Source organism: Lampetra fluviatilis, chromosome 59, assembly GCF_964198595.1.
Source record: "Lampetra fluviatilis chromosome 59, kcLamFluv1.1, whole genome shotgun sequence".
NCBI classification, from domain to species: Eukaryota; Metazoa; Chordata; class Hyperoartia; order Petromyzontiformes; family Petromyzontidae; genus Lampetra; species Lampetra fluviatilis.
The window spans coordinates 545050-569199 of NC_136333.1; the positions used below are offsets into that span (position 1 = coordinate 545050).

At 54.2% G+C, this 24150-nt stretch overlaps 1 protein-coding gene across 1 annotated transcript in view; it reads left to right on the forward strand.

Moving 5' to 3' along the window:
• The window catches only part of LOC144950699 (neurocan core protein-like), a 37789-nt gene that overhangs the window by 10340 nt on the left and 3299 nt on the right, over positions 1 to 24150 (forward strand). The window contains exons 2-12 of the mRNA XM_078880773.1: positions 1612 to 1711; positions 2912 to 3295; positions 6350 to 6524; positions 6954 to 7081; positions 8836 to 9132; positions 9560 to 10639; positions 13415 to 15634; positions 16640 to 16804; positions 17961 to 18043; positions 20296 to 20503; positions 23825 to 24019. Coding sequence (XP_078736899.1) covers positions 1624 to 1711; positions 2912 to 3295; positions 6350 to 6524; positions 6954 to 7081; positions 8836 to 9132; positions 9560 to 10639; positions 13415 to 15634; positions 16640 to 16804; positions 17961 to 18043; positions 20296 to 20503; positions 23825 to 24019 — 5023 coding nt within the window. The 5' untranslated portion in view covers positions 1612 to 1623. The remainder of the gene's footprint in view (positions 1 to 1611; positions 1712 to 2911; positions 3296 to 6349; positions 6525 to 6953; positions 7082 to 8835; positions 9133 to 9559; positions 10640 to 13414; positions 15635 to 16639; positions 16805 to 17960; positions 18044 to 20295; positions 20504 to 23824; positions 24020 to 24150) is intronic.

The following is a 24150-nucleotide window of genomic DNA, read 5'->3' on the forward strand; positions in this document are numbered from 1 at the left end:
GTGGGGGGCAGGGAGTGTGGGGGGCAGGGAGTGTGGGGGGGGCAGGGAGTGTGGGGGGGGGCAGTCGGGGTAGCTCGACCTGACAGCAGCCAATTAGCAGTAATTAGTGCTCGTCACGTGGTGTCTGCACCGTTGCTGCTGCTGCTTCTGTAGCCCCCCCGCCCCACCCGCCGTGCTACAACCGGGGACGTTAAAGACCCCGTGACGCCGTTCGCCAGGAGCGAGGCCCCAAGTTGCGTGACGCAGCAGGCGCCGTCGAGGTTCAACATTTTGCCAAATTTCAAACAAAAAATGTCACCGCGAATGAACGATCTCATCGGGCCTCACGCGGATCGATACCCCCCTCCCCCCCACCCCCGCGGGCCCTGACTGTGGGAGTAACTCATCATCAGGTGTCGTGACTCGCGAACCGATTCGATCGGGATCACACGCAGCAGCAGGAGCAGCAGCGGCAACATCGCTCCCCCCCTCCTGGCAGCAGACTAATGCCCTAATGCTTGCAGGCCACGTGCCTGAAACGTCGCCTCCAATTTAGCACGGTTGGCTACGTACCGTGCGAAAGAAGTTCAACATACATAGATACTGTCCATAAACTAACACTACCCATAGATTCAACACTTCAACACGTAGGCTTTCTCGACCAATATCATCCATAATAGACGCTTTTTTTTGGGTTAGATCGCGTAAATATATAAATGTGTCGTTAAAACCCGCCACCACCCGACACAGCCAACTAGTCAGATTGTAAACGTTGTGGCTTGGCTCTCCACCAGTTAGTGCTGTACTAGTGACGAATTGGCCACGTTCTGTTTACGTGACAACCCTTACGAGTTGGCTGTGTCGGGTGGTGGCGGGTTTTACGACACATTTATAGATTTACGCGATCTAACCCAAAAAAAAACTCTTATGGAGATTCAGCACTTCCCATAGATTCAACACTGCTCATAGATTCAACACTACCCATAGACTCAACACTACCCATAGACTCAACACTACCCATATGTAATAAAGCTCGTTGAGACGACTTCTGGAATCCGTCTTTTATTCAACTTATGTTACATTTACTTCACACTGCTGATAGGCAGCGTGAGAGGGACAGATAGAGAGACAGACGCACTGCCACGTGGCAACTCGGAGCCCCGCTCCCGTGTGGCCCCCTTCCTCTGTTCGTTCCCGTTCTGACCACGTGTCGTTCGTCTCCACCCCTATTTAATACCCGGGTCATGTGGTACGTTTCCGCCAATCCTCGTTAGCCAGCATGGAATCTTCCAGGCTCCCTCATCAGCGCCCGGGACCACGCCCCTGACTCATCTCCCCATTGGCTGTGGCCAAAGCCAGCAGAACCAATCCTGATAGCTGTCACCTTTCCATCACGTCAGGGCCATGCCCCCAGGCCTCCCTCCATTGGCTGTAAACCAGGACCGGCAGAGCCAATCACCATAACGAGTTGTGATACGTCAGTGAGCCGGATATATCCTCATATTACACATAGATGCAACACTGCCCATAAACTCCCATAAACTCAACACTGCACCTACGATTATCACGGTTGGCTACGTATATTGCAAAATAAATCCAACATGCCCCCCGCCCCTCCCGACTCTTTCCCAGACTCAGCGAGACATGGCGGGGCCTCGCACAGCTGAGGCAGCAGCGGCGACCTGGGCCAACATCTTCATCCTCGTCGTCGTCACCGCTTCTCTCGCGCAGCGTGGGTGCCACTCAGCGCGTGTCCGAGCGTGTCCTGGGCTGCAGTGTCGTGCATCCACAGGGTGGGGGGGAGGGGTGGGGACTCCCCCCCCCCCTCCAAGACAAAGATTCCCCGTGTAGCCTGAGCAGATTTGGGGCAAGTGCCGTTCGACGCAGAGGTCGCAAACGGGTTTTGATTCCTTACCCGTACCCGGCCGCACCAGGGTCGCAAACGGGTACCCGTATCCGTACCCGGCCGAGTACGGGTACCCGTACCCGGCCGGGTACGGGTTGCCGGGTATCGGGTAGGGTACGGGTATCGGGTACCCGATTGCGACCTCTGGGATGAAGCCATGTTGCAGGCGCGGGTGGAAGGATTCTAGGAACTTGAATTGTGAGGAGAGACAAGACGTTGGGAAATGAGTGACAAACGGTTACTCACCAGTGACTCACGGCCTACCCGTACCCGGCCGCACCAGGGTCGGGTAGCTGGGTATCGGGTAGGGTACGGGTATCGGGTACCCGATTGCGACCTCTGACACGACGTGGTGGGTGGCGAACAGCTGGCCCGGCTGCCTCTGTGCTCCGAGTGGCGATGTTTGCTACACACCACAGCAGGTACTCATTTGGAGGCGGAGTCGACCTAGGGGAAACCCAGGACCAGTTTCAAATAATCATAACCGGTGTTGGCCGTGAGCGGGAATCCAACTTGGGTCGCGGGGTTCGTATCGCCGCGCGCTAACCGCTGCGAGAACGCTCCCTAACATCCACCCTCTTTACGCATCGCACCGGTGTTGTGTTGTCATTGATGCTGGGCCCCAAAATCATCGATGGACACGTCGGGTGTGGGCACCACTACTGGTGTGACTGGCGTGGACGGGGAGACCACACGGGCCCCACAGCTCCCTTCGGTGGAGACGCTTCTGCCAGCCGCGGCGGCACCTTCACAGTGGCAATTCATTGCTGTGAAGAAGAGCTTCATAGTTCACCGGATTCCTACAATTTCAATGCAGATTCTGATTCTAATTAATTAGTTAGTCAGGTAGTGGATTCCTGTGACCCCCCCCATGCCCCTCTGACTTCCATCTCCCCCATCCCCATCCCCCCCCGACCCCCCGACCCCGTCCGACCCCCCATCCCCCCCCGTGTCTCCCATCCTCCCCCGACCCGTCCGACCCCCCACCCCCCCCCGTGTCTCCCATCCCCAACGCGGCTCTCCCAGGCTCCGTCTCGGCGGCGTGGCTGCCCGTGGTGGAGGTGCGAGCGTCCCTCTCGGGCTCCGCGCTGCTGCCCTGCCCCGTGCCCCCGCTGCCGCCGCCCTCCGCGGAGGAGAGGCTGCCCCCGCTGCCCCGCGTCAAGTGGACCCTGCTGAGCCGCGAGCGTGGCGGGGGGCCGCTGCCCGCGGCGGTGGCGGCGGCGGCGGGGAGTCGCGAGGCGGTGGCCCCCGCCTACGAGGGGCGCGCCTCCCTCCCCGCGTTCGCCACGGACCCCCGGGACGGGTCCCTGGCTCTGGGGGATCTCCGGGACGGGGACCGAGGGCTCTACCTCTGCGAGGCCATGATGGGCCTGGAGGACCTGAAGAGGGCCGTGAGGCTATACGTGGAAGGTGGGGGAGGGGGTGTGGGGGAAAGGGGCGGGGGGGGGGGGCAGCGTCATCATTCGTAGATTCATCATCGGCAGCAGCATCATCAGTAGCAGTAGCAGCAGCATCATCAGCGGCAACATCATCAACAGCAGTAGCAGCCGCATCAGTAGTAGCATCATCATCAGTAACAGCAGCATCTGTAGCAGCAGCAGTAGCATCATCATCAGTAGCAGCATCAGCAGTAGCAGCAGCATCATCAGCAGAAGTCTCATCAGCATCAGTAGTAGCATCATCATCAGAAGTGTCAGTAGAAGCATCATTGATGGCAACATTGGTTGCATCACCAATATCGGTAGCATCGTCACTAGCAACATTAGTAACAGCATCAACATTAGCATCAGTTACAGCAGCAACATCATGAGGATCATAAGTTGCATCATCATCAATCCAGCACAACGACCATCATCACCTGTAGCAGCGTCATCATCAGCACAAGCCACATGATCGCCATCATGACCACTTGCATCAAACGCAGCAGCAGCAGTAGCGTCATCACTATTATTAGCGTCAGCACCACAACCATCATCAATAACACGGCCACATCACCACCACGACCTCCACAACCACCACCACCACCACCATTGTCAACACCACTACCACCTCCACCACCATCAACACCACCACCACCTCTATTATCATCACCAACGCCACCACTACCTCTACTATTAGCATCACCAAAGACAAATATCCCCCATATACTTGGTTCTTTCGGTAAAGTCACGTAGAAGGGAAATAATAAAATAATATTAATATAAAACAATAATATAAATATTATTTTATTATTTCCCTTCTACGTGACTTTACCGAAAGAACCAAGAATATGAATCCCTGTAGTCACGAAAGCTTTAAATCAAGATCCCCCATATAGCCTGACAGACTGTTGGGGCAAGTGATGTTAGCCATGTAGCAGCTATGAAGACCAGCTCAGCACCACGCCCGGCATCTCCACCATCATCAACACCACCATGACCACCACCATCTCCACCATTAACACCACCATTGCCACCATTCACACCACCATCAACACCACCACGACCACTATCACCTCCACCATTAACACCACCACTACCACCATCACCTCCACCATCAACACCACCATCACCTCCACCATCACCTCCACCATCAACACCACCATTACCACCATCAAAACCACCATCAACAGCCCACTACCACATTCAACATCACCATCAACACCACCACTACCACCATCACCTCCACCATCAACACAAACATCAACAACCGCCATTCGCCACTAAGTGGCGGTGACGTCACCACGGCGCTTGTGCCAGCCTAAGTGCACTTTAATGCGACATGAAGTGTTGAACACCCGCTGGCAGGTTACAGGACAGACCCAGGTGCCATGGGTTGACTGACTGAGATGAGTGGCTGATGCACCACCTGTGCCCCCTACTGTGACAACTTGCTGTGCTTTAGCCGCCCGACGCTCCGCTCATTGATGTGAGCGTCGCTCCTCTGCCTTCCATTGTTGCTGGAGAGCGACTGCCTCCAACTTCCCAGTAGCGTCCCTCACGAGCCTCCTCCTTGGAGGCCGATCTTGACACTGTTGGTACCAGTCATCGGAAAGTCCACTCAGCCCCACATCCTCTTGTACCACATCACTTCATCTCTTCTATAGCCGGTACCACACCTGTTTAGCCCCGCCTCTATTCGGCTGAACACAAGCTGTTTAGGCATGCATTCGCTGGGCATGCGGGCTACATGACCCAGCCAACGCAGCCGTGCTTGCCGTAGGAGCTCACCGATGAGACTTTGCCCAGATCTTTCAAGGATTTGTGAGCTCCTCACGCAATCCAGCCTGATTAAACCTTGGATGGATCGTATGCAGGCCAGCCTAAATGTTTCTAACCGGCGAAGATGTTCCATTAAGGGGGTCCACGTTTCGCAAGCAAAAAGAAGGGAGCGCATGACCATGGCCGAAAGACCCAAAGTTCGTGTGGAGCGACAGATCGGGTCGCTTCCACACAGTGTTAAGCATCCGATGAAAAGATAATGCCGCTCGACTAATTTGGAGCGAGACCTCTGCTGTCAAACCGGAGCTGGTCACAAGCACACTGCCCAGGTATGGAAAACTCTCCACTCTCTCCACAACTGCCCTATCACCAATGGGGAATTGGGTAGGTGGAGTGTTTGATGGCACAAAATACTGAGGCAGGTGCTTATTTTTGGTGGGGCTCTTAGTCGCACGCTCCAGGTTCAGCAGCAGTGCCTCCAACTCCTCCTCTGAGTGAGCAGCAATCACCAGATCATCAGAATACATAACATGGTTGACCGATAGGGAGCTATCCCTTGACTGCACCTGGGCATCGATCAGCCTCCCATTGTATTTGTATCAGATGGAGATTCCTCCGGTACAGTCATAAAAGGCTTCACAAACTACGTGGTCAAAAAATATGTAAAATTATTTGGGAGCCAGAGGACATCCCTATCGCACCCCAAGGTGAACAGGGAATGGCTCCGACTCCCAGCCACGTAGTTTTACCCGGGCTTGCCCACCATCATGAAGGCCCTTAAGAATTGTGAGCAGTGAGTCAGGGACTCCGAATGCATGAAGAACAACCCAGAGCCCATGCCTATTGATGGTATCATAGGCCTTGACCAGGTAAATAAAGCAGAGATGTAGGTCTTGTTGGAATTCCCTACATCTCTACTGTAGAAGGACAGAAAATATGGCATCTGTGCAGGACTGTTTTGGCCTGAAACCACATTGGGGCTCAGCAAGCCTCTCCTCAGCATGCCTGGCAAGGCGATGTTGAATAATCCTTGCCAGGACCTTTCCCGGCACACTGAGGAGGGAGATGTCCCTGTAGTTGTTATACCATCACTACCACCATCATGTTCACCATCAACACCACCACCACTACCACCATCAAGAGCACTACCACCATCATCGCTACCACCATTAACACCACCACTACCTACATCACCTACACCACCATCACTGTGCGATAACACAATTCCCCCTCTTCCTCTCCCCCACCCCCCCCCCCCCATCAGGCGTGGTGTTCCATTACCGGGCCCCCCAGGGTCGCTACGCGCTCAACTTGCGGGGGGCTCGGGAGGCATGTGAGCGAGTGGGGGGGGTGTTGGCGAGCCCCCTGCAGCTGTCGGCCGCCCTGCACGACGGCCTCCACCAGTGCGACGCCGGGTGGCTTAACGATGGCAGCGTCCGGTCAGTGGCCCCCCATCAACGATGGCAGCGTGCAATCAGTAGCCACTGGTTGGGGGGGGGGGGGGTGGTGACGGGGGAAGGGAAGTGTAACCAACCTAACGAAGATGAGGGTATCAGGGAGAGTTTGGGAGTTGGGGCAAGAAGAGGAGAAGGGGGGGGGACGTCATACGGGGGGTTGTTAACGTCCACTGCAAGGCAGACGGCACGTGGTCGCATGATTACGGTTGTTCCGCACGGTGCAGCGTTAACCAGGGCGGTCGCTGTGTTAGATCCATGGAACCTTTGCAAACTAGCTGGGTGAACGCGCCACCGATGTGCCGCTTCGTCACCACCACCATCACCACCACCACCTCTCGTGTCCAGACCTGGGCTGGGCCTCCGCTAGGTCGACTCAGGCTGAACAGGTTTCGGCGTGCGTGCATGTCCCAGGTACCCGGTGGTGGTGCCGAGGCCTGGCTGCTACGGGGACCTGCGCGGGGGTCCCGGGGTGCGGTCCTATGGAGTGCGCAGCCCCTGGGAGACGTACGACGCCTACTGCTACACGGGGGACAACCAGGGTACGATCCTGGGGCCCTGCGACCTCTCGGACCGACCGTCTCTTGATCCCCCGATCCCTCATAACCCCCAATTCTTTAATCCCCCGATACCGTGATCCCTCAACAATCTCTCGGCCCTGCCTTTGAATCCTCGATCTCCCTGAGCCTTGACCTTCTGTTCCCTCAATCGGACAGATTCTCAATTCCTTGAGCTCTTGATCCTCTTGATTCCTGCGTTCACAATCCTTCCATCTCCAGCTCATCATATATTGCCCCTCTTGGATCTTTCGAAGTCGTCTTCTCACCCTCTACCTTCTCAGTCTTCACTGTCTCTCTCTCTCTCTCTCTGTTCCTCCTCCTCCTCCTGGTGCTCAACCCACGCTGTCTCTTTCTCTCTTCTCGCCCTCCCCCTTCACTGGAACAAACTTCCTGCTCCACATGAAGCAGTCACCTTCGCTCACTAAGTTTCCACTCCTCACTCATATTATCATAGCTATCACTCATTAACCCAATTAATTAATTCAATCCATTCATCATCATTTACTGTCATCTATTTTGCTTTCACTGAATTCACGCATCACAGATTCACCTACATTGCTTCCTCTCATCTATTTCATTCACCTCATCTCCACCATTACATTTACACGGTGTACCGTTGATACTTCTGTGTAAAGTGCCTTGATTAAGGCGCTATATAAATTACGTTAAGATATCCCAATTCCACTATTCCTGAATCCCTCCGTCACCTGATCCACTGATTCCCAGATCCTCTTATCCTCCCATCACTCAATCTCTTGATCCCAGTCGCTAACCCCGTCATCACCTCCCTCCACCACACGGGTGATGTCCTCTACCTGGAGCTCGCAGTTGCACACTCCGAATCCCTCAATCCCTGAACCCTTCAATTCCCATATTCCTCCATCATCTGATTTCTCAATCCTTCAATTATAATAGTTCCACCATTCCCTTCATCCCCAATCTAAACAATTCCTTAGATCCACTCGATCCACCGACCCTTGGCAAATCGACCTCCGGTCCTGCAGTCCCCTGAGAGCCTCTGATCCCTCGATCCCTGTCGCTGAAGGCGAGATGTTAACTCCCTCACCTGGTATACAGGAGGTTGTGTTGTCAATCCCGACCCTGATGCCTGGAGTTCACGTGTCTCTCTCCCCGTAGTTCCGTGGATTTTTCCTCGGGTCCTCCGGTTTCCCCCTCCACGTTTAGAATGAACATCACATTTAGAGTATTCAGCTGCTATAATTGTCCACGTCATGATAAGCCACTTCGTTGAGCTATCATTTGTGGTAGCCAGGTCGCTTCTGAAAAATAGCTACATAGCAGCTTAGTGGGCCTTACCTGGTAAAATAAAAATGATTCGTAGTTTAGTGTTTAGTTTGACCGCGGTGTCACCCCCTTCTCCCACACAGGTGAGGTCCCCTCGGTACGTTGAACTTCTTTTGCGCCGTGCGCAGCCAACCGTGCTAATTATGTTAATGAGAACCCCTACCTGGAACTAGCAGTTGGACGCTCCGATGCCTCAATCCCTGGATCCTATGCCTCTATCATCAGATGTCCCAATCCTTCAATGAATCGTTCCACCGTTCTCTTCATCCATGATCGAAACAATCCTTAGATCCACTCGATCCACTGACCACTCCATCCCTTGACAAATTGACTTCCAGTGCTGCGGTCCCCGGGAGCCACCGATCCCTCCGACCCCCCGCCACTGACCCTGCCGCCACCTCCCTCCCACCATCCCTCCCCCCCCCCTTCAGGCGAGGTCTACTACCTGGAGCGGGCCGGTACGCTCCCATTCCCCGCGGCGGTGCTCGCCTGTGCCGCCGCCGGCGCTTCCCTGGCCACGGTGGGGCAGCTCTACTCGGCGTGGCACCACCACGGCCTGGACCGCTGCGACGCCGGCTGGCTCGCTGACGGCAGCGTGCGCTACCCCATCACACGCCCACGTGACAACTGCGGCGGCGGGGAGCCCGGCGTTCGCACCCTGCACCGGCACCCCGACCAGAGCGGCTTCCCCGAGCCGGAGACCCCCTACGGGGTCTACTGCTACCGGGGTATGAGACAGTGGAGTGAGGGAGGCATGGGGGGGGGGGGGGGGGGGGTGCAGGGGGGGGGTTGCGGGCTTGTGTTGCGTAACTGTGTGGGAACTCGTGAAGGGCCAGGAGAGGGACTCATTCACAAGGGTGACGCCTGGGCTTGAAGAATATTCATAGAGCTTGCACGTGGAACTGCTTTTGTGCCGTATGTAGCCGACCGTGCTAATTGGAGGAGCAAGCGTCTTCTGTAGGTCGGGGGTAGAGGGAGTAAGGGGCAGGGGGATCGGTAGTGGAGAAAGTGGGACGCTTGGCGAAAGGTGGCCCTTGAGGTGTGGCTGTGGGGGTTAAGATGTAAGATGCTGCCTCTGATGATGATGATTGTAATGACGATGATGGTAAAGATGATCGCAATAATGATAGTGATGGTGACGATGTCTCCTCTCAGAAAACAAGGCCTCCACCTCGTCGCCACCCGTTCACTCGAACTTAGACCCCAGTTCCACTCGTGGCACCCAGGACCCGGTCTCCGTGACCTCCCTGGGAACCGGGGACTCGCGGGGACTCCACGGACCTCTTGAGGGGTCAGGTCCTCGCACGGGAGTCCCGGCCACAACACTGGGGCCCGGAGGACGAGGAGGGGTCTTCAAGGAAGCGACATTAGGGGTCGGTGAACCCGAGGACTCGGGGCCAGCGGCTTCCGAGAGCCTGGTAGCTGAGTCAGAGAAGAAGTGGCACGTTACTGTGGAGGACGCCGGTTTGCTCCAATTTTCTCCCATGGGAGGCTGGGACAGGCCCCAGGCAGATGACGACCATCTCGAAACGGCAGCCACCACCACCACAACAACAACATTGAGGCAGCTGCCCCATCATCATCATCATCAGGAGCAGGCGGCCCACCCAACGGTGGAATCTGATCAAGCCGACCGAAGGCTAGCGGAGACGGCGCTGGGGGGGGACGTGGGGTCGGACGGCATCAGCGGAGACGGCTCCCCCGAGGGGTCGGCGACTGGAGCCATCATGTCAGAGACCCCCATCCCTGCTGTCCCCATGCCCCTGACGCCATCTCCACCGTCCGACCCTATCGGTCGCCCCCAGGCCCAAGATGACCGAGAGGAGACGACGGCGATGACCGCGACGACGACACGGAATTTGGCCCGAGTGGCCGCTGACGAGGCCGGCCCCGATGGTCCAGCCATGGCAACGCTGAGCCCGGCTCCACGGGAGGAGGTCACAGAGGGCCCCATGCTGATCCTGCCGGAGTCATCGTGGGTGAAACGGGTGACGGGGAGAGAGGGGGTCATGGCGGGAGAGAGGGGGTCACCGTGGAGAAAGGGGGTCATGGCGGGAGAGCCCGTGGTGGAAGGTGGGTTTATCCTCAGCGTGATCAGTCCCCATCTCTCTGTGACGGCCGGAACCATGGAGGCCGTTCAGACCCGGATGGAGCCACCGGAGACCCAGTGGAGGCAGCTGACTGGGACCCAGCCTGCCCACCTTGAGAAGGGGAGCTTAGCCCGGCCATTGCAAAGTGAGTGGGGACCCTTGGAACTGCGGTATAGTGTGGTGCTCCGGAACTCATTTATACTAATGTGGTGCACCGTCAAGTAACAGATGATGATGATGTTGTTGATAAGGGTATCGTTGATGTTCATGATGGTGTGGTTGATGTTGATGTAGGTGTGGTTGGTGTTGATGATGGGGAGTGGTAGTGTAGCGGTTAGCGCACTGTGCTACGGACCCAGCGACCCGAATTCGATTCCCACTCACAGCCACCAGCAGTGACGAATATCTGAATCGGTCGTGGGCCTCCCCTAGATTGCCTCAACCTCAAATGAGTACATCACTACTAGGGAAACAAAGGTGTCCAGGCGTGGTGCTGACCACGCATCCCCTGTGTGCCATGCCGGCCTTCATAGGTGCTGCTTGCTAACAGCACTTGCTCCCAACAGTCTGTTGTAGGCTATACGGGGAAGCTTTGTCTTTGGTGTTGATGACGGTGTGATTGGCATGGTCCCTGTCGGTCTCCCCGGATTATATTCAGATCATGCTGTCAGGGTTGCATCGTCCGTGAGACGAAGAATCCTTTCGGATCCCTCGCAAGGCAGCGCGACCCTCTGTGTTGTAGAATGCGCCCCACAGAAGTGGATGTCACAGAGCTACCGGAGAGATCCCTTCAATCGATATTTGGTACACCACAATACAGGGTGGCAGTTTCCCCATCCGCCCTGCATTATGGGAGCAATGTTCATTGCATGGCAGTGCTGCATGTGTGTACCTTGAATGCGTAACCAAATTTAATTTGAGGAAAGCAGTTATTGGTGACCGGGCTGAGACCAGCAACTCGCTCCACTTGAGAGCCCAATTTAATCGCAGGCAGTGGCTGAAACCCAGATTCGAACCCAGGCTCTCAGTCCTGCCGGCTCAACACTCTGGCCTCGATGCCACCCGGGGCCTCCTCCATTATGGGCTACAGAGTTGTGGAGCAGGGCGCAGTGAAGCCTGGGACCTCACGTAGGGAAATTACAACTGTGCCATGTGGAAGTGATTTGTGGGGATTTGAATACGACATTTGGCTTTTTTGAAAATATCGCGTTGAAGTTGGGGGGGGAGTGGGCCAACTCCCGAGTTGCCCATGGAGTGAGCAAGAGAAGAAGAGACCCTGGCAATGACCACCACCCCTCCACCTGCACTCAGGGGCACAGCGACCTATTTCAACGGTGGGGTGGGTGAAAGAGGCTGTGGAAGATCCGACTGTAGGTCGCTCCCTCATTTCTCCCAACTCACTTTTGACTGAAATAGCTACGAATGTTTTTAACCCCACGGACAATAATACGTAGATTATGACTATATATAGATGATTCAAGTTGCACCGTGAATTGGGGTTTAGAGGGAGACGGTCTCACGGGGACAGTAGTAATAAAAATGATTCAAATTGTGACGATACTCACAATTAAGTTATCCTGCGTCTTGCTTTCATGCCGTCCCCATCGGACAAGGATATCCTCAAAGGAGATGGATCACGCAACTTCACGCTGCTCTATTGATACAAAAACCAAATGCATTAATCGGGCTTGGTCAATGCATTTCTTATCAGTGTGTTTTTTGTTTGCATTTGACCACAAGTATTGTGGTTAATGCAGACATGATTCCTTGTAAAAAGGTTTCAGTTTTGTTGTCAGAAAAAAAGGGTAAAGACCCTATTATTATACTTTGGTACTGCAAAGGAGGTCTAATGATGTACGTGTGTTTTTGAACTTATTTTGCACTGTACGTAATCAACTGTGATAATCGGAGATTCAGTGTTGAGTCTATGGTAGTGTTAGTCTATGGGCAGTAAGTACTGTATGTTGAACTTATTTCGCACTATACATAGTCAACCGCGCTAATAAGAGGTGTGGAGAAAGGACAACAAACTAAATACAAAGAAGACGTAGTAGTGTTGCAGACAAAAACAGATCCTTGCGGAACGCCAGAGTTGACGTTGAAGATATCAACATTGTGACCTTTCATTCAGAAATCTGGAAATTCAAGCCTGCAGATCGCAGGAGAGTGGATGCCAAATGATGGCAGCTTGGGAAGAAGTGTGCGATTCCCAACGAAATGACATGCTCCTCTGATCATCACACGGTTGGCTAGGTACGGTGCGAAATATGTTTTGATCATAGACCCTCCAGCATGGTCAAGACTTGAGCTCTAGATGAGTCACGTGAGCCGAGAGGTCCCCTGTAGACCACACTTGACGGAACCCACACTGATGGTCATGTTTTACTGCCTTTCCCAAGCTTGGGAATTGATGATGCAATTTGAACTGATATACTTTATTTATTTAAGTGACATCACGGTCGTGAGATGTTATCTTCCTCCCCTGGTATGCAGTGCGTGGGTTCGATCCCAACCCTGATGCCTGTATATTTGGCGTCTGCATGTTCTCCCCATGGTCGCGTGGATTTTTTTTCACCGGATTCTGCGGTTTTCCCCTCCACATTTAGAATCAATCAACATGCGTTTAGAGTATTTGGCTGTTATAAATGTCCATGTGTTAAGCCACTTCGTTGAGATTTCACTTTTGGCCAGGAAACTTCTGAAAAAGAGATATATAGCTTTGTGGGCCTTGGCTGGTAAAGCAAAAATAGTTTAGTTTTAAAATAGTCTTTTAATTTAGTAGGAAATCACTTGGCTTGTTAACAAAGCTATGGTGATGATGACTCCCCAAATGATGGCGGTAGCTGTTGATGACAGATTCTATTTTACTTTGGCAGCTGCTGACGCTTAAATCCACCTCTCGCTCTTTTGTTTCTCGCAGAATTCCCGCTCGGTCAGCAGGGGGTCAACCCTGACATGACGGACGTCAACCGTGGGCTGGACGTTATTGTCCCTAGGCCTGAGGAGGCAGTGATGATTCTGTCTGAAGGGGCCACATCGCTCAACGTCTTTCCGACACAGACAGATAATCTGTTGACGTCTCCCATCACGACAAACGATGTTCCTCCTCCTTCTGTCGCTGAAGTCGTTGCTCATGGAGGAGAGGGCAGAGGGGACAAGGAGGTGCATGAGAAGATGGCAGTAGAGGTGAAAACAGATCCAGCGGAGGAGGAGGAGGAGGAGGAGAAGGAGGTGTTCGGGGAGGCGGGATTTTTGAAAGCAACGACCACCGAGGACGTGGAGGGAAGTGGGGAGGAGGCCACAGTCATCATCGCCGTAGCAATGGAGGGGATCCAGAGGGGGCCTGCAATTGTGTCACCCTCCTACGCGGAGTCCCTCAGCCCCACCGAGACGGCGATGATTGAGGGGTCGGGGTGGATTCTGGGTAAGTTGGGTGAGTTGGCGGATGAGGTGGTGGAGCATGAGAATGTGATGAACGAGGAGGTGAACGGGGAGGTGGACCTGAAAGATGAGGCAGTTGACGGAACCTCTCACCATCCAGGCGAGGTCGCGAGGACAACGGCCTCCCCTCCGACCCCACCTCGAGTCCCACCTTTAACTGCGCCTGGGGCCACCCCGTCAACCAGAGTGGGCCTCCGAGGCCTCGAGGAGACCTCAACTCTGGGGGTGGGAGGAGCCCTGCACTTTCATCATGGTGGCACCCATGAGGAAGAGGGAAGTGCAGATTACCTGGTAGGGAGGCTCCAGGGGGAAGAGGGTGCGGGGATCTTTCCTCAGCTCCCCGACCTCCGCGTGCCCTCCTCGCTGTCTCGTGCAGCTCCAGAGACCTCGCACCCAAACGGTGAGAAAGAGAAGGAGCCCAGGGGCTTGGCCGAAGGAAGTGGCTTCTCGGTGGACTACGTCCTGAGGGAGGATTTTGACGACAACGTGTCGTCCGTGCAATTTTCCACTGCCGTAGCCACCGCCACCACCACAGCGACTTCCACAGCGGCGCCGGCGGAGGGGCACTTGAGCCGACTCAGCGGCATCTTCGGCGCCAAGGAGACGCTGCGCTTGCTACCAAGCTCGGCGTTGGTGGACGGAGCGGTGAATACGGGTGATCTCATCGCAGAGCGGAGCAGCGTTCGCACGGAGCCAGGAGGAGAAACGGCAAGGTTTTCAGAAGAGTCTCCACCGGCCTACACAGCAGGTTTTATACAAGATACGCCGCCATACTTTCGACCAGAATCCACAAAAGACTTTGCACAAGGCTACACACCAGACTCTCCAGCAGGGTTTCCACCAAAATTTATATTAGAATCTCTACCAGGTGCCACATTAAATGTACCAGCAGCCTCCTCACAAGACTCTCCACCAGGCCACACAACCGATCCAACTCTAGACTCTCCACCGGATTTCCTACCACACTTTCTACCGGACTCCTCAAGATATTCTCCATCAGACTCCTCACCAGACTCTCTCGCAGACGCCTCGAGAGACACCTCCTCACGAGGCCTTACAGCAGACTCCCGACCAGACTCTCGCCACCACGAGCACAGGGAATCCTTTGAGCCCTTGCCAGAGGTGCTGGAGCACAGGCAGGTGCAGTTTAGCCTCGGTGATTTCACCACTGAGCACATGGGTCCTGGAGCTTTACGGGGGGCCAACATCGACCTCAAGGGCGAAAATCTTAACCTGGTGAAGGTCGGGGGGCGCTTGGAGGGCGGCAGCAGGGCTACGACAGAGGCACCCACGCTTCCTCCCTCGCTTTCATCGCCTGCATCTCCCACAGCGTCCCCCACCGCTCCCCACGGAGCCGGCTTGGAGCCAGGGAGTGGGCACCTGGAGGAGGGGTTAGGGATGGCGGGGCCTGCACCGCACACCTCCTGGACACTTGGACACACCTACATCTCAACAGGCACACCTGGACCCGAATCTCCTGGATTAGTGTCTCCTGAGGTTCAGCCCCCTGTCTCCGTGCCTCCTGAGTTCAAGTCTCCAGGGCCCACGTCTCCTGAGATTCAGTCTTCTGTATCCACATCTCCTGGACTTGAGTCTCAAGCCGTGCCTCTCGGATCCGTGTCTCTGGAACCAACCGGATCTGACACCAAGCATGTGGGGGTGGTGACAGGCGAGGGTGCAACAGTTACTGGCATGACAGGTGAGTGGGACAGGTGAGATAAATACGTGACGGTGTGACAGGTGAGTGAGGCAGGTGAGGGCAAAACATCGTGCAGTGGTTATCACACTGCTTATGAACCCAGCAACCTGAGTTCAATACCTGCTCACGGCCAACATCGTTGACGATAATGTGAACTGGTCCTGGACCTCCCCTAGGTCGACTCAGTCTTAAATGAGTACCTGGTGCGATGTTTAAACATTGGGGAGACAAATGTGGCTGGGCATGGTGCTGGCCATACCATCCCCTCATTCGCCATTCCGGCCTTATTGGATGCCTGCTAACAGCTCTTGCCCCGATAGTCTGTTAAGGTTACACAGAGGATCATTGTCTTCGTGGGTCAGTGTAGTCTATGTGTGTAATGGTATCAGTGTTTGTGTGTGTCATTGTGGGTCAATATGTCAGTGTGTGTGTCAATGTGAGTGTGGGGAGCGGTCGTGTAGTGGTTGGCGCACTGCGCTACGAACCCGGCGACCCGGCCAACACCAGTGACAATTATTTGAACCGGTCCTGGGCATCCCCTAGGTCGACTCGGCCTCAAATTAGTACCTGGTGTGGTTTGTAATAATCGCCACAGGGGAGATAAAGGCAGCCAGGCGTGGTGTTGGTCACTCACCCCCTCGTGTGCCGTGCCGGCCTTCATAGTTGCTACTTGCAAACAGCACTTGCCCCAAAAAGTCTATTGAGGCTATATGGGGGATCTTTGTTTTCAATGAGTCACTATGTCAGTTTTTCCATGTATGTGTACTAACGTGTGCTGTTTTTCCCTCCTTCCCTCGTCCCCTCTCCGCCGCGCCCCCTCTCCCCCGCGCCCCCTCTCCCCCGCGCCCCCTCTCCCCCACGCCCCCTCTCCCCCTCTCCCCCGTGCCCCCTCTCCCCCGCGCCCCCTCTCCCCCACGCCCCCTCTCCCCCTCTCCCCCGTGCCCCCTCTCCCCCGCGCCCCCTCTCCCCCTCTCCCCCGCGTCCCCTCTCTTGCGCGTCCCCCAGACGTGGTGGCGGTCCCCTGTGAGCCCGGCTGGCACGGCTTTGGGGGGCGCTGCTACCGCTACGTGGCACAACGGCTGCCCTGGGCCGAGGCAGAGGAGGCGTGCCGCTCCGTGGGAGGCCACCTGGCGAGCGTCGCCTCCCGCGACGAAAACAACTTCATCCTTGGTGAGTGTGGGGGGCCTGGCCATGGGGTGGCGGCGGAGTAGAGGTCGGTTTGCATCGCGGGGCCCAAGTCAAGATCATCGCTAGGTCAGCCTTATCCCATAATCCTAACCCTGATCCTGTTGCTTGTGTTCGTTGGTGGATCAATGTTGAGGTTACAAAGTCCACCTCGGGTCTTCCAGTCTCAGGTGAACTCTTGGATGATGAGAATGTGAAGGTAGCAAGCGAGATGATGATCGTGATGATGTTGATGATCATATTAAGGTTCCATAATTAGTTTAAGAAAATTCATAATTTCACAAGCAGAGTATTTAAGAACTGTAGGTCATTGCAAATGACACAAATCGCACCACACCCAGAAGACATTTATGCACCCGGCACACCACGTTAAGTATACCTATCGCTAAGGCTGCGGGCACAACAGTGGCTATGAGATGTTAACTACCTCGCCTGGTATGCAGGAGGTCGTGGGTTCGATCCCGACCCGGATGCCTGCTCTATATTTGGAGTTTGCATGTTCTCCCTGTAGTCGCGTTTATTTTTCTCCGGGCCCTCCGGGTTTTCCCTCCACATTTACAATCCACGTGCGTTTAGAGTATTTGGCTGCTATAAATATCCACATGACGATAAGCCACCTCATTGAGTTATCAATTGTGTTAGCCAGGTGGCTTCTGAAAAAGAGTTATATAGCAGTTCATTGGGCCGTATCCAGTTAAATACAACGTATTTTAAATAGTCAGTTGAACACATAGGTTTTCACGACCAACACTATCCATAATTGATGTTTTGGGGTGAGATCGTGTAAATATAATTGCGTCGTTAAACCCGCCACGACCCGACAATCCATAAGGTTTGTCACGTAAACAAAAGATGCCAGTTAGTTGCTCGTTCAGCACACCGGTTGTGTGTTGGAGAGGAAACCCACAAGATTTAGAATTCAAGTACCGTGACGTTTTAGTTTAAAAAACATCATGCGCCGCCGACTTCAGCCCAGCAACCAGCGAAATATCCAGTGACCAATTAAACTCCCCCCTTAACATTCGCCCGCCACTCGAGCCCAAAGTAGTGGCTGAAGTGTCCTGAGCCACCGCCCAGTTTGCCTTGAACGGAGAGAGCAGCTTCGGACCGCCACCCTCCTCGTGTCTCCGTTCCCCCACAGCCCTCGGCTCCGACTACCAGTGGATCGGACTCAACGACCGCTCCTCCGAGGGAGACTTCCGCTGGAGCGACGGCTCCCAGCTGGTGAGGACAAACGAGCAGGTTGCCAATGAGTTCCCACTCTTTCTGGCGTTTGTTGGAAATCATATTTTTGGACGATTAATAATAATAATATTTTCTATTTTTGCGTACATCGTCATTCATCTCACAACGCTGTACAATAACGATATGCATAATGACATGAAGGACGAAATCTCATTGATAGCAATTATTATTGTTGTTAAGTAATTGAAACTCTCAGAAACTAAAAATGAATAAATGAATCAAGAAATGGAATAGAGTTACAGAAATTATTCATGATACGAAGGGGTAGCTCCTCACTCTGGCAAGAGCAATCGGCGCACAATCTCAATTTCACCTCACACAAGGAAACTTTCACAGGAGGGTGCTAGAATGCCAATAAAAGTGATGACTATTCTAGATCAATCGGTCGAAATGTCCGACATGTGATTTTCTATCCGGACGTATTGGTGGTGCACCGGTGCAGCGTGACAGGCCGGTCCTCATAGAAACTGTTCTAAAAGCAACATTTGAACTGATGTTCGCCTTTCAACTGCTTCAAAATCACGAGAATTAATTTTGACGCTCCACCACCCCACAAAGATTTTCTAACCGGGGGTTGCAAATTGCGGGAAAATTAATGATTATTGGGATGAATGTGCTCTTTTTCATACCGCGCACCACTGCTGTACCGCCAATATCAGCTAATTCCCAGCTGAATAAAATGCCTTTAGTTGGGATTTGAATAGTGGAGTGGGAGGGTACTCCGGAAAGATCAGTGGTGTCACACGCAGACGATGCATCCAGGGCAACCACAGAAAGAGAGGTCCATGGTCAGTAGATACCAGGAGAGAGTTGTAAACGAGAAGTAGCTGGCCATTGAGGTTACATTGAAGCCAACGATGAATTCGATGGTTGTAAATGGCACGTTCAATGACCTTCGATCAGAATGTAAGATTTGAAATCGGGTGGTAGTATGCTGGCCTGTCTGGATTGTGAAGGATTATTGAGAACCAGGGTGGCTGCGGCTACCTTAAGCGCAGATGGAAATACTAGGGAGCAAGAAGAGATTAATAAATAAGATTGGGAAAAAGTGGAATTAAAACAAATACAATTTGAAAACGAATTTGAATTTACAAATAACTTAATTATATAGCTAAATCTTGACTTAAAGCTTTCGTGACTGCAGGAATTCATATAGAAAGCTAAAATAAAGGAGATACCGGGTGGAAGCGGCTACACAAAAAGAGAGAACACCGAACACGATCATCCTCATTTTTCAAACATTGGCCATCTAACGTTAAACTTTGATTTATGTCAATATTAGTACACATAGTACAATCTAAGTACAAATAGTACAACAGTACAAATATTACCAATATTGGTACAAATAGTACAATATTAGTACAAATAGAACCCACGCATATGCCTCTGGCAGCTTATGTTGATGATATCCACATTTCATATTCACAAATGGACACAGACCAGTCATCGATTGTCAAATTTTGTCAAAATATTTATTCCATTAATCACCATCAACATTACCACCACCAATATTGCTACGTTGCTACCACCACCATAAGTATGTACATACGAAGCCAACCGTGTTAATCAGAGGCGCAGTGTTGAGTCTATGGGCAGTGTTGAGTCTATGGGCAGTGTTGAGTCTATGGGTAGTGTTGAGTCTATGGGTAGTGTTGAGTCTATGGGCAGTGTTGAGTCTATGGGTAGTGTTGAGTCTATGGGCAGTGTTGAGTCTATGGGCAGTGTTGAGTCTATGGGCAGTGTTGAGTCTATGGGTAGTGTTGAGTCTATTGGTAGTGTTAGTCTATGGGTAGTGTTAGTCTATGGGCAATATGTTGAACTTCTTTCACACCGTACGTAGCCAACAGTGCTAATCGGAAGTTGCGGGATGGACAACAAACTTAACACAAAAAGCAGTTCAGTGTCTTGTCCTTCCCCTGCACCTCCGTTTATCACGGTTGGCTACCAATACCAATACCCTCCATTCGCCACTAAGTGACGGTGACATCACTACAGCGTCTGCGCCAGGCCAGGTGCACATTGAGGCCACGTGAAGTGTCGAAGGCTCGCTGACAGAAGGTGCCATGGGCTGCCTGACTGAGATGACTTGCAGATGCACCAGCTGGTTGGCTACCACAATCACCTCAACCATCATTACCACCGCACCACCACCATCACCACCGGTACTTTCTCCACCACAACCACATTCGCCGCCAGCACCACCATCACCGCCGGATCTCCGTTCGCTCCAGAGCTTTGAGCACTGGCGGCCCCAGCAGCCCGACAGCTTCTTCTCGTCAGGCGAGGACTGCGTGGTGCTCATCTGGCACGAGGAGGGCGAGTGGAACGACGTCCCCTGCAGCTACCGCCTGCCCTTCTGCTGCGAGACGCGACCAGGACGCCCGCTGACCTCCCGGACACCGCTGCGGCTCCCCGCGGCATCGCGTCCGCCTCCTGCCGGTGACTCTCCCAACGCAGTTCTGCAAACTCCCGGGCGGGACTTTCGACCGTGAAATTCGAATCGCTTGAGACAGGGGCTAGGGGGAGGGGAATCTTCTTCATAGCACAAACAAAAATCGCCATGTGTGTTTACGTGCTGAGAAGAAGGGGGCATTGCCCAACACGTCACCTATGATATATTTAAAATGCTAAGGCTGCACACTCACACCAGCAGCAGCAGCAGCAGTGTCACCAGTACATTCATTTCCTGATTTCAAATACCTTTGGCAGGGCCACACGTTGCCACACAATCTTACCGCTTCCTGACAATGAATCGGGGAATAAACAGTCAGGGCTTACCGACAGCTTGGTGCGTGAAAAATTTAAAGCACCGAGTTCTACGCCCCTCACACAAACGTGATTGGCGACGAGCGGCCTCCGCTTGCAGGCTGCGTTGGTCGGCGAGATGGAAGCCGGCTCCATACCAGAGTGACCAGGTCAACACGAAATCAGCGTAGCAGCGTGATCATCGCCTGCAACTGCTTTGTCTGCGTCTGAGTGAGGAGATCAAACGGGGCACGTTCGTAATCATGACGAGTCGTGGCAGCTCGCTGATGTGTCACATGGCGATTAGACGCGCCGCTACTAATGGCTGAGCAGATTGATGCTTGAAAGCCGAGTGTCTGTACTTGTGAGCAACCGGCTGCAGGGTGCAACTAGTTGCGCACAGACGTCCACATATAAGCAATGCAGTTGCATGCAACCACGTTGCGTGTCTGATGGCTCAGCCGTGGACCCTGTAACCCACAGGCGGTGGAGTTGTGGTCAGGGCGCTGTGCTACGTACCGGGAGAACCGAGTTCGACTCCACCTCACGGCCAACACCAGTGACGATTATCTGAACTGATTCTGGGCCTCCCTCAGCCTCAAATGAATAGCTGGTGCAGTGTATAAAACATCGCCGCTAGGGAGTCAAAGGTGGCCGGGCATGGTGCTGGCTACCCACCCACTTGTGTGCCCTGCCGGCCTTCATAGGTGCTACTCGCTAACAGCACTTGCCTCACCAATACCGTTAAGGCTATACATGCGTACATGCATGTGTGTGCGTGTGTGCTTGTGTGCATATGTGTGTGCGTGTGTGTGCGTGCCTGTGTGTGCGTGTGTGTGCGTGTGTGTGCATGTGTAATGTAGTAACTCGTCGGGAGACGACTTCACGGGTAACACACTCTTTATTTTATCAAACTTGGTTACAGGTGACTAACACCTACTTTGTATCTCGGGTGACAAACACCCACTTAGCTACTTGGCGACTAACGCCCACTGAGCTACTCGGATGACCAACATCCACTTAGTACTCGGGTGACAAACACCCACTTAGCTACTTGGCGACTAACGCCCACTGAGCTACTCGGATGACCAACATCCACTTAGCTACTCGGCGACTAACGCCACTGGGCTACTCGGATGACCAACATCCACTTAGTACTCGGGTGACAACCACCCACTTAGCTACTTGGCGACTAACGCCCACTGAGCTACTCGGATGACCAACATCCACTTAGCTACTCGGCGACTAACGCCACTGAGCTACTCGGATGACCAACATCCACTTAGCTACTCGGCGACTAACGCCACTGAGCTACTCGGATGACCAACATCCACTTAGCTACTCGGCGACTAACGCCACTGAGCTACTCGGATGACCAACATCCACTTAGCTACTCGGCGACTAAGTCTTCAGCTCCGTCTTCGGGTCTTCAACTGGGTAACTCTCCCCGAGTGCTCTCGCGCGTCCCCCTTTATACCCCACCTGCGGACGTCGCTGCGAGCACCCACTTATTCGACCAATCGCCGGGCGCTGGCTACGATCCTCTTTTCCCACATCTCATCGTGCCTCACCACTCACTCCGCGCCGCCCCGTCATCTGTCACTCCCGGCGCGCGCGTCCACACCACGCCCACAACGCGTGCCCAACCCCGCACCCCGCGCCGCCCCGTGATCCATCACTGTCACAGTCGGCGCACGTCAATACCACCACTACACATGTATGTGAGTGCATATGCATGCCTGTGTGTGTGTCCGTGCGCGTGTGCATGTGTGCATGTGCGTACGTGTGTGCGTGCCTGTGTGTGCGTGTGTGTGCGTGTGCATGTGTGTGTGTGTGTGCATGTGTGTGCATGTGTGTGTGCATGTGTGTGTGTGCGTAGGCTGGCCTGCCTACGATCCATCCTGGGTTTAACCAGGCTGGATTGTGTGAGGAGCTCACAAGTCCTTGAAAGATCTGGGCAAAGTCCCATCAGTGAGCTCCTCCGGCAGGCAAGGCTGCGTTGGCTGGGTCATGTAGCCCGCATGCCCAGCCACCGCATGCCTAAACAGCTTTTGTTCGGCCGGATCGAGGGGGCTAAACGGGCGCGGCACGGGCTAGAGAAGAGATGGAGTGATGTGGTACAGGAGGACGTGGAGCTGAGTGGACTTGCCGATGACTGGTACCAGCGGTGTCAAGATCGGCCTCAGTGGAGGAGGCTCGTGAAGGACGCTACTGGGCAGTTGGAGGCAGTCGCCCTCCAACAACAACGGAGGGCGGAGGAGCGACGCTCACAACAACGAGCGGAGCGCCGGGTGGCTAAAGCACAGCAAGTTGGCACAGTAGGGGGCACAGGTGGTGGATCAGCCAGTCATCTCGGTCATCTCGGTCAGTCGACCCGTGGCACCTGGGTCTGCCCCGTGACCTCCTGCCAGCGGGCGTTCGACACTTCACGTGGCCTCAGGGTGCACATGGCCTGGCACAAGCGTCGTGGTGACGTCACCGCCACTTAGTGGCGAATGGCGGTTGTTGTTGTTGTTGTTGTGTGTGCGTGTGTGTGCATGTGTGTGTGTGCATGTGTGTGTGTGCATGTGTGTGCGCGTGTGTGTGTGTGCATGTGTGTGTGCATGTGTGTGTGTGCGTGTGTGTGTGTACGTGTGTGTGTGTGCATGTGTGTGTGCATGCGTGTGTGTGCATGTGTGTGCGCGTGTGTGTGTGTACATGTGTGTGTGCATGTGTGTGTGTGCATGTGTGTGTGTGCATGTGTGTGTGCATGCGTGTGTGTGCATGTGTGTGCGCGTGTGTGTGTGCGTGCGTGTGTGCGCGTGTGTGTGTGCATGTGCGTGTGTGTGTCCGTGCGCGTGTGTGTGTGTGTGTGCGTGTGTGTGTGCATGTGTGCGCGTGTGTGTGTGCGTGTGTGTGTGCGCGTGTGCGTGTGTGTGTGTGCGTGTGTGTGTGCATGTGTGTGTGTGTGTGCGTGTGTGTGTGCATGTGTGTGAATGTGTGTGCGCGCGTGTGTGTGTGTGTGCGCGTATGCAGCAGGTCTCGTGTGGTGCGGCCACCCCCCCATCGTGAGCAACGCCCGCTGCTCCGGCGCGCCGCACGGCCGCTACGCGGTGGGCGCGTCGGTGCGCTACCGGTGCCGGGCCGGCTTCCTGCAGCGCCACGCCAACCCCACCTCGCGGTGCCGCCCCGACGGCAGCTGGGAGCGCCCGCGCGTCGCCTGCGTCCCACGTGAGCGACAGCCCAGCCAAGGGGGAGATTCGGATTTTTGCGACAATGTTTTTGTTGTTGTGTCGAATGTTCGGATGGTGTACGCCACGTGATAATTGAATAGGGCAGAGCGGTGGTACAGCAGTTAGTCC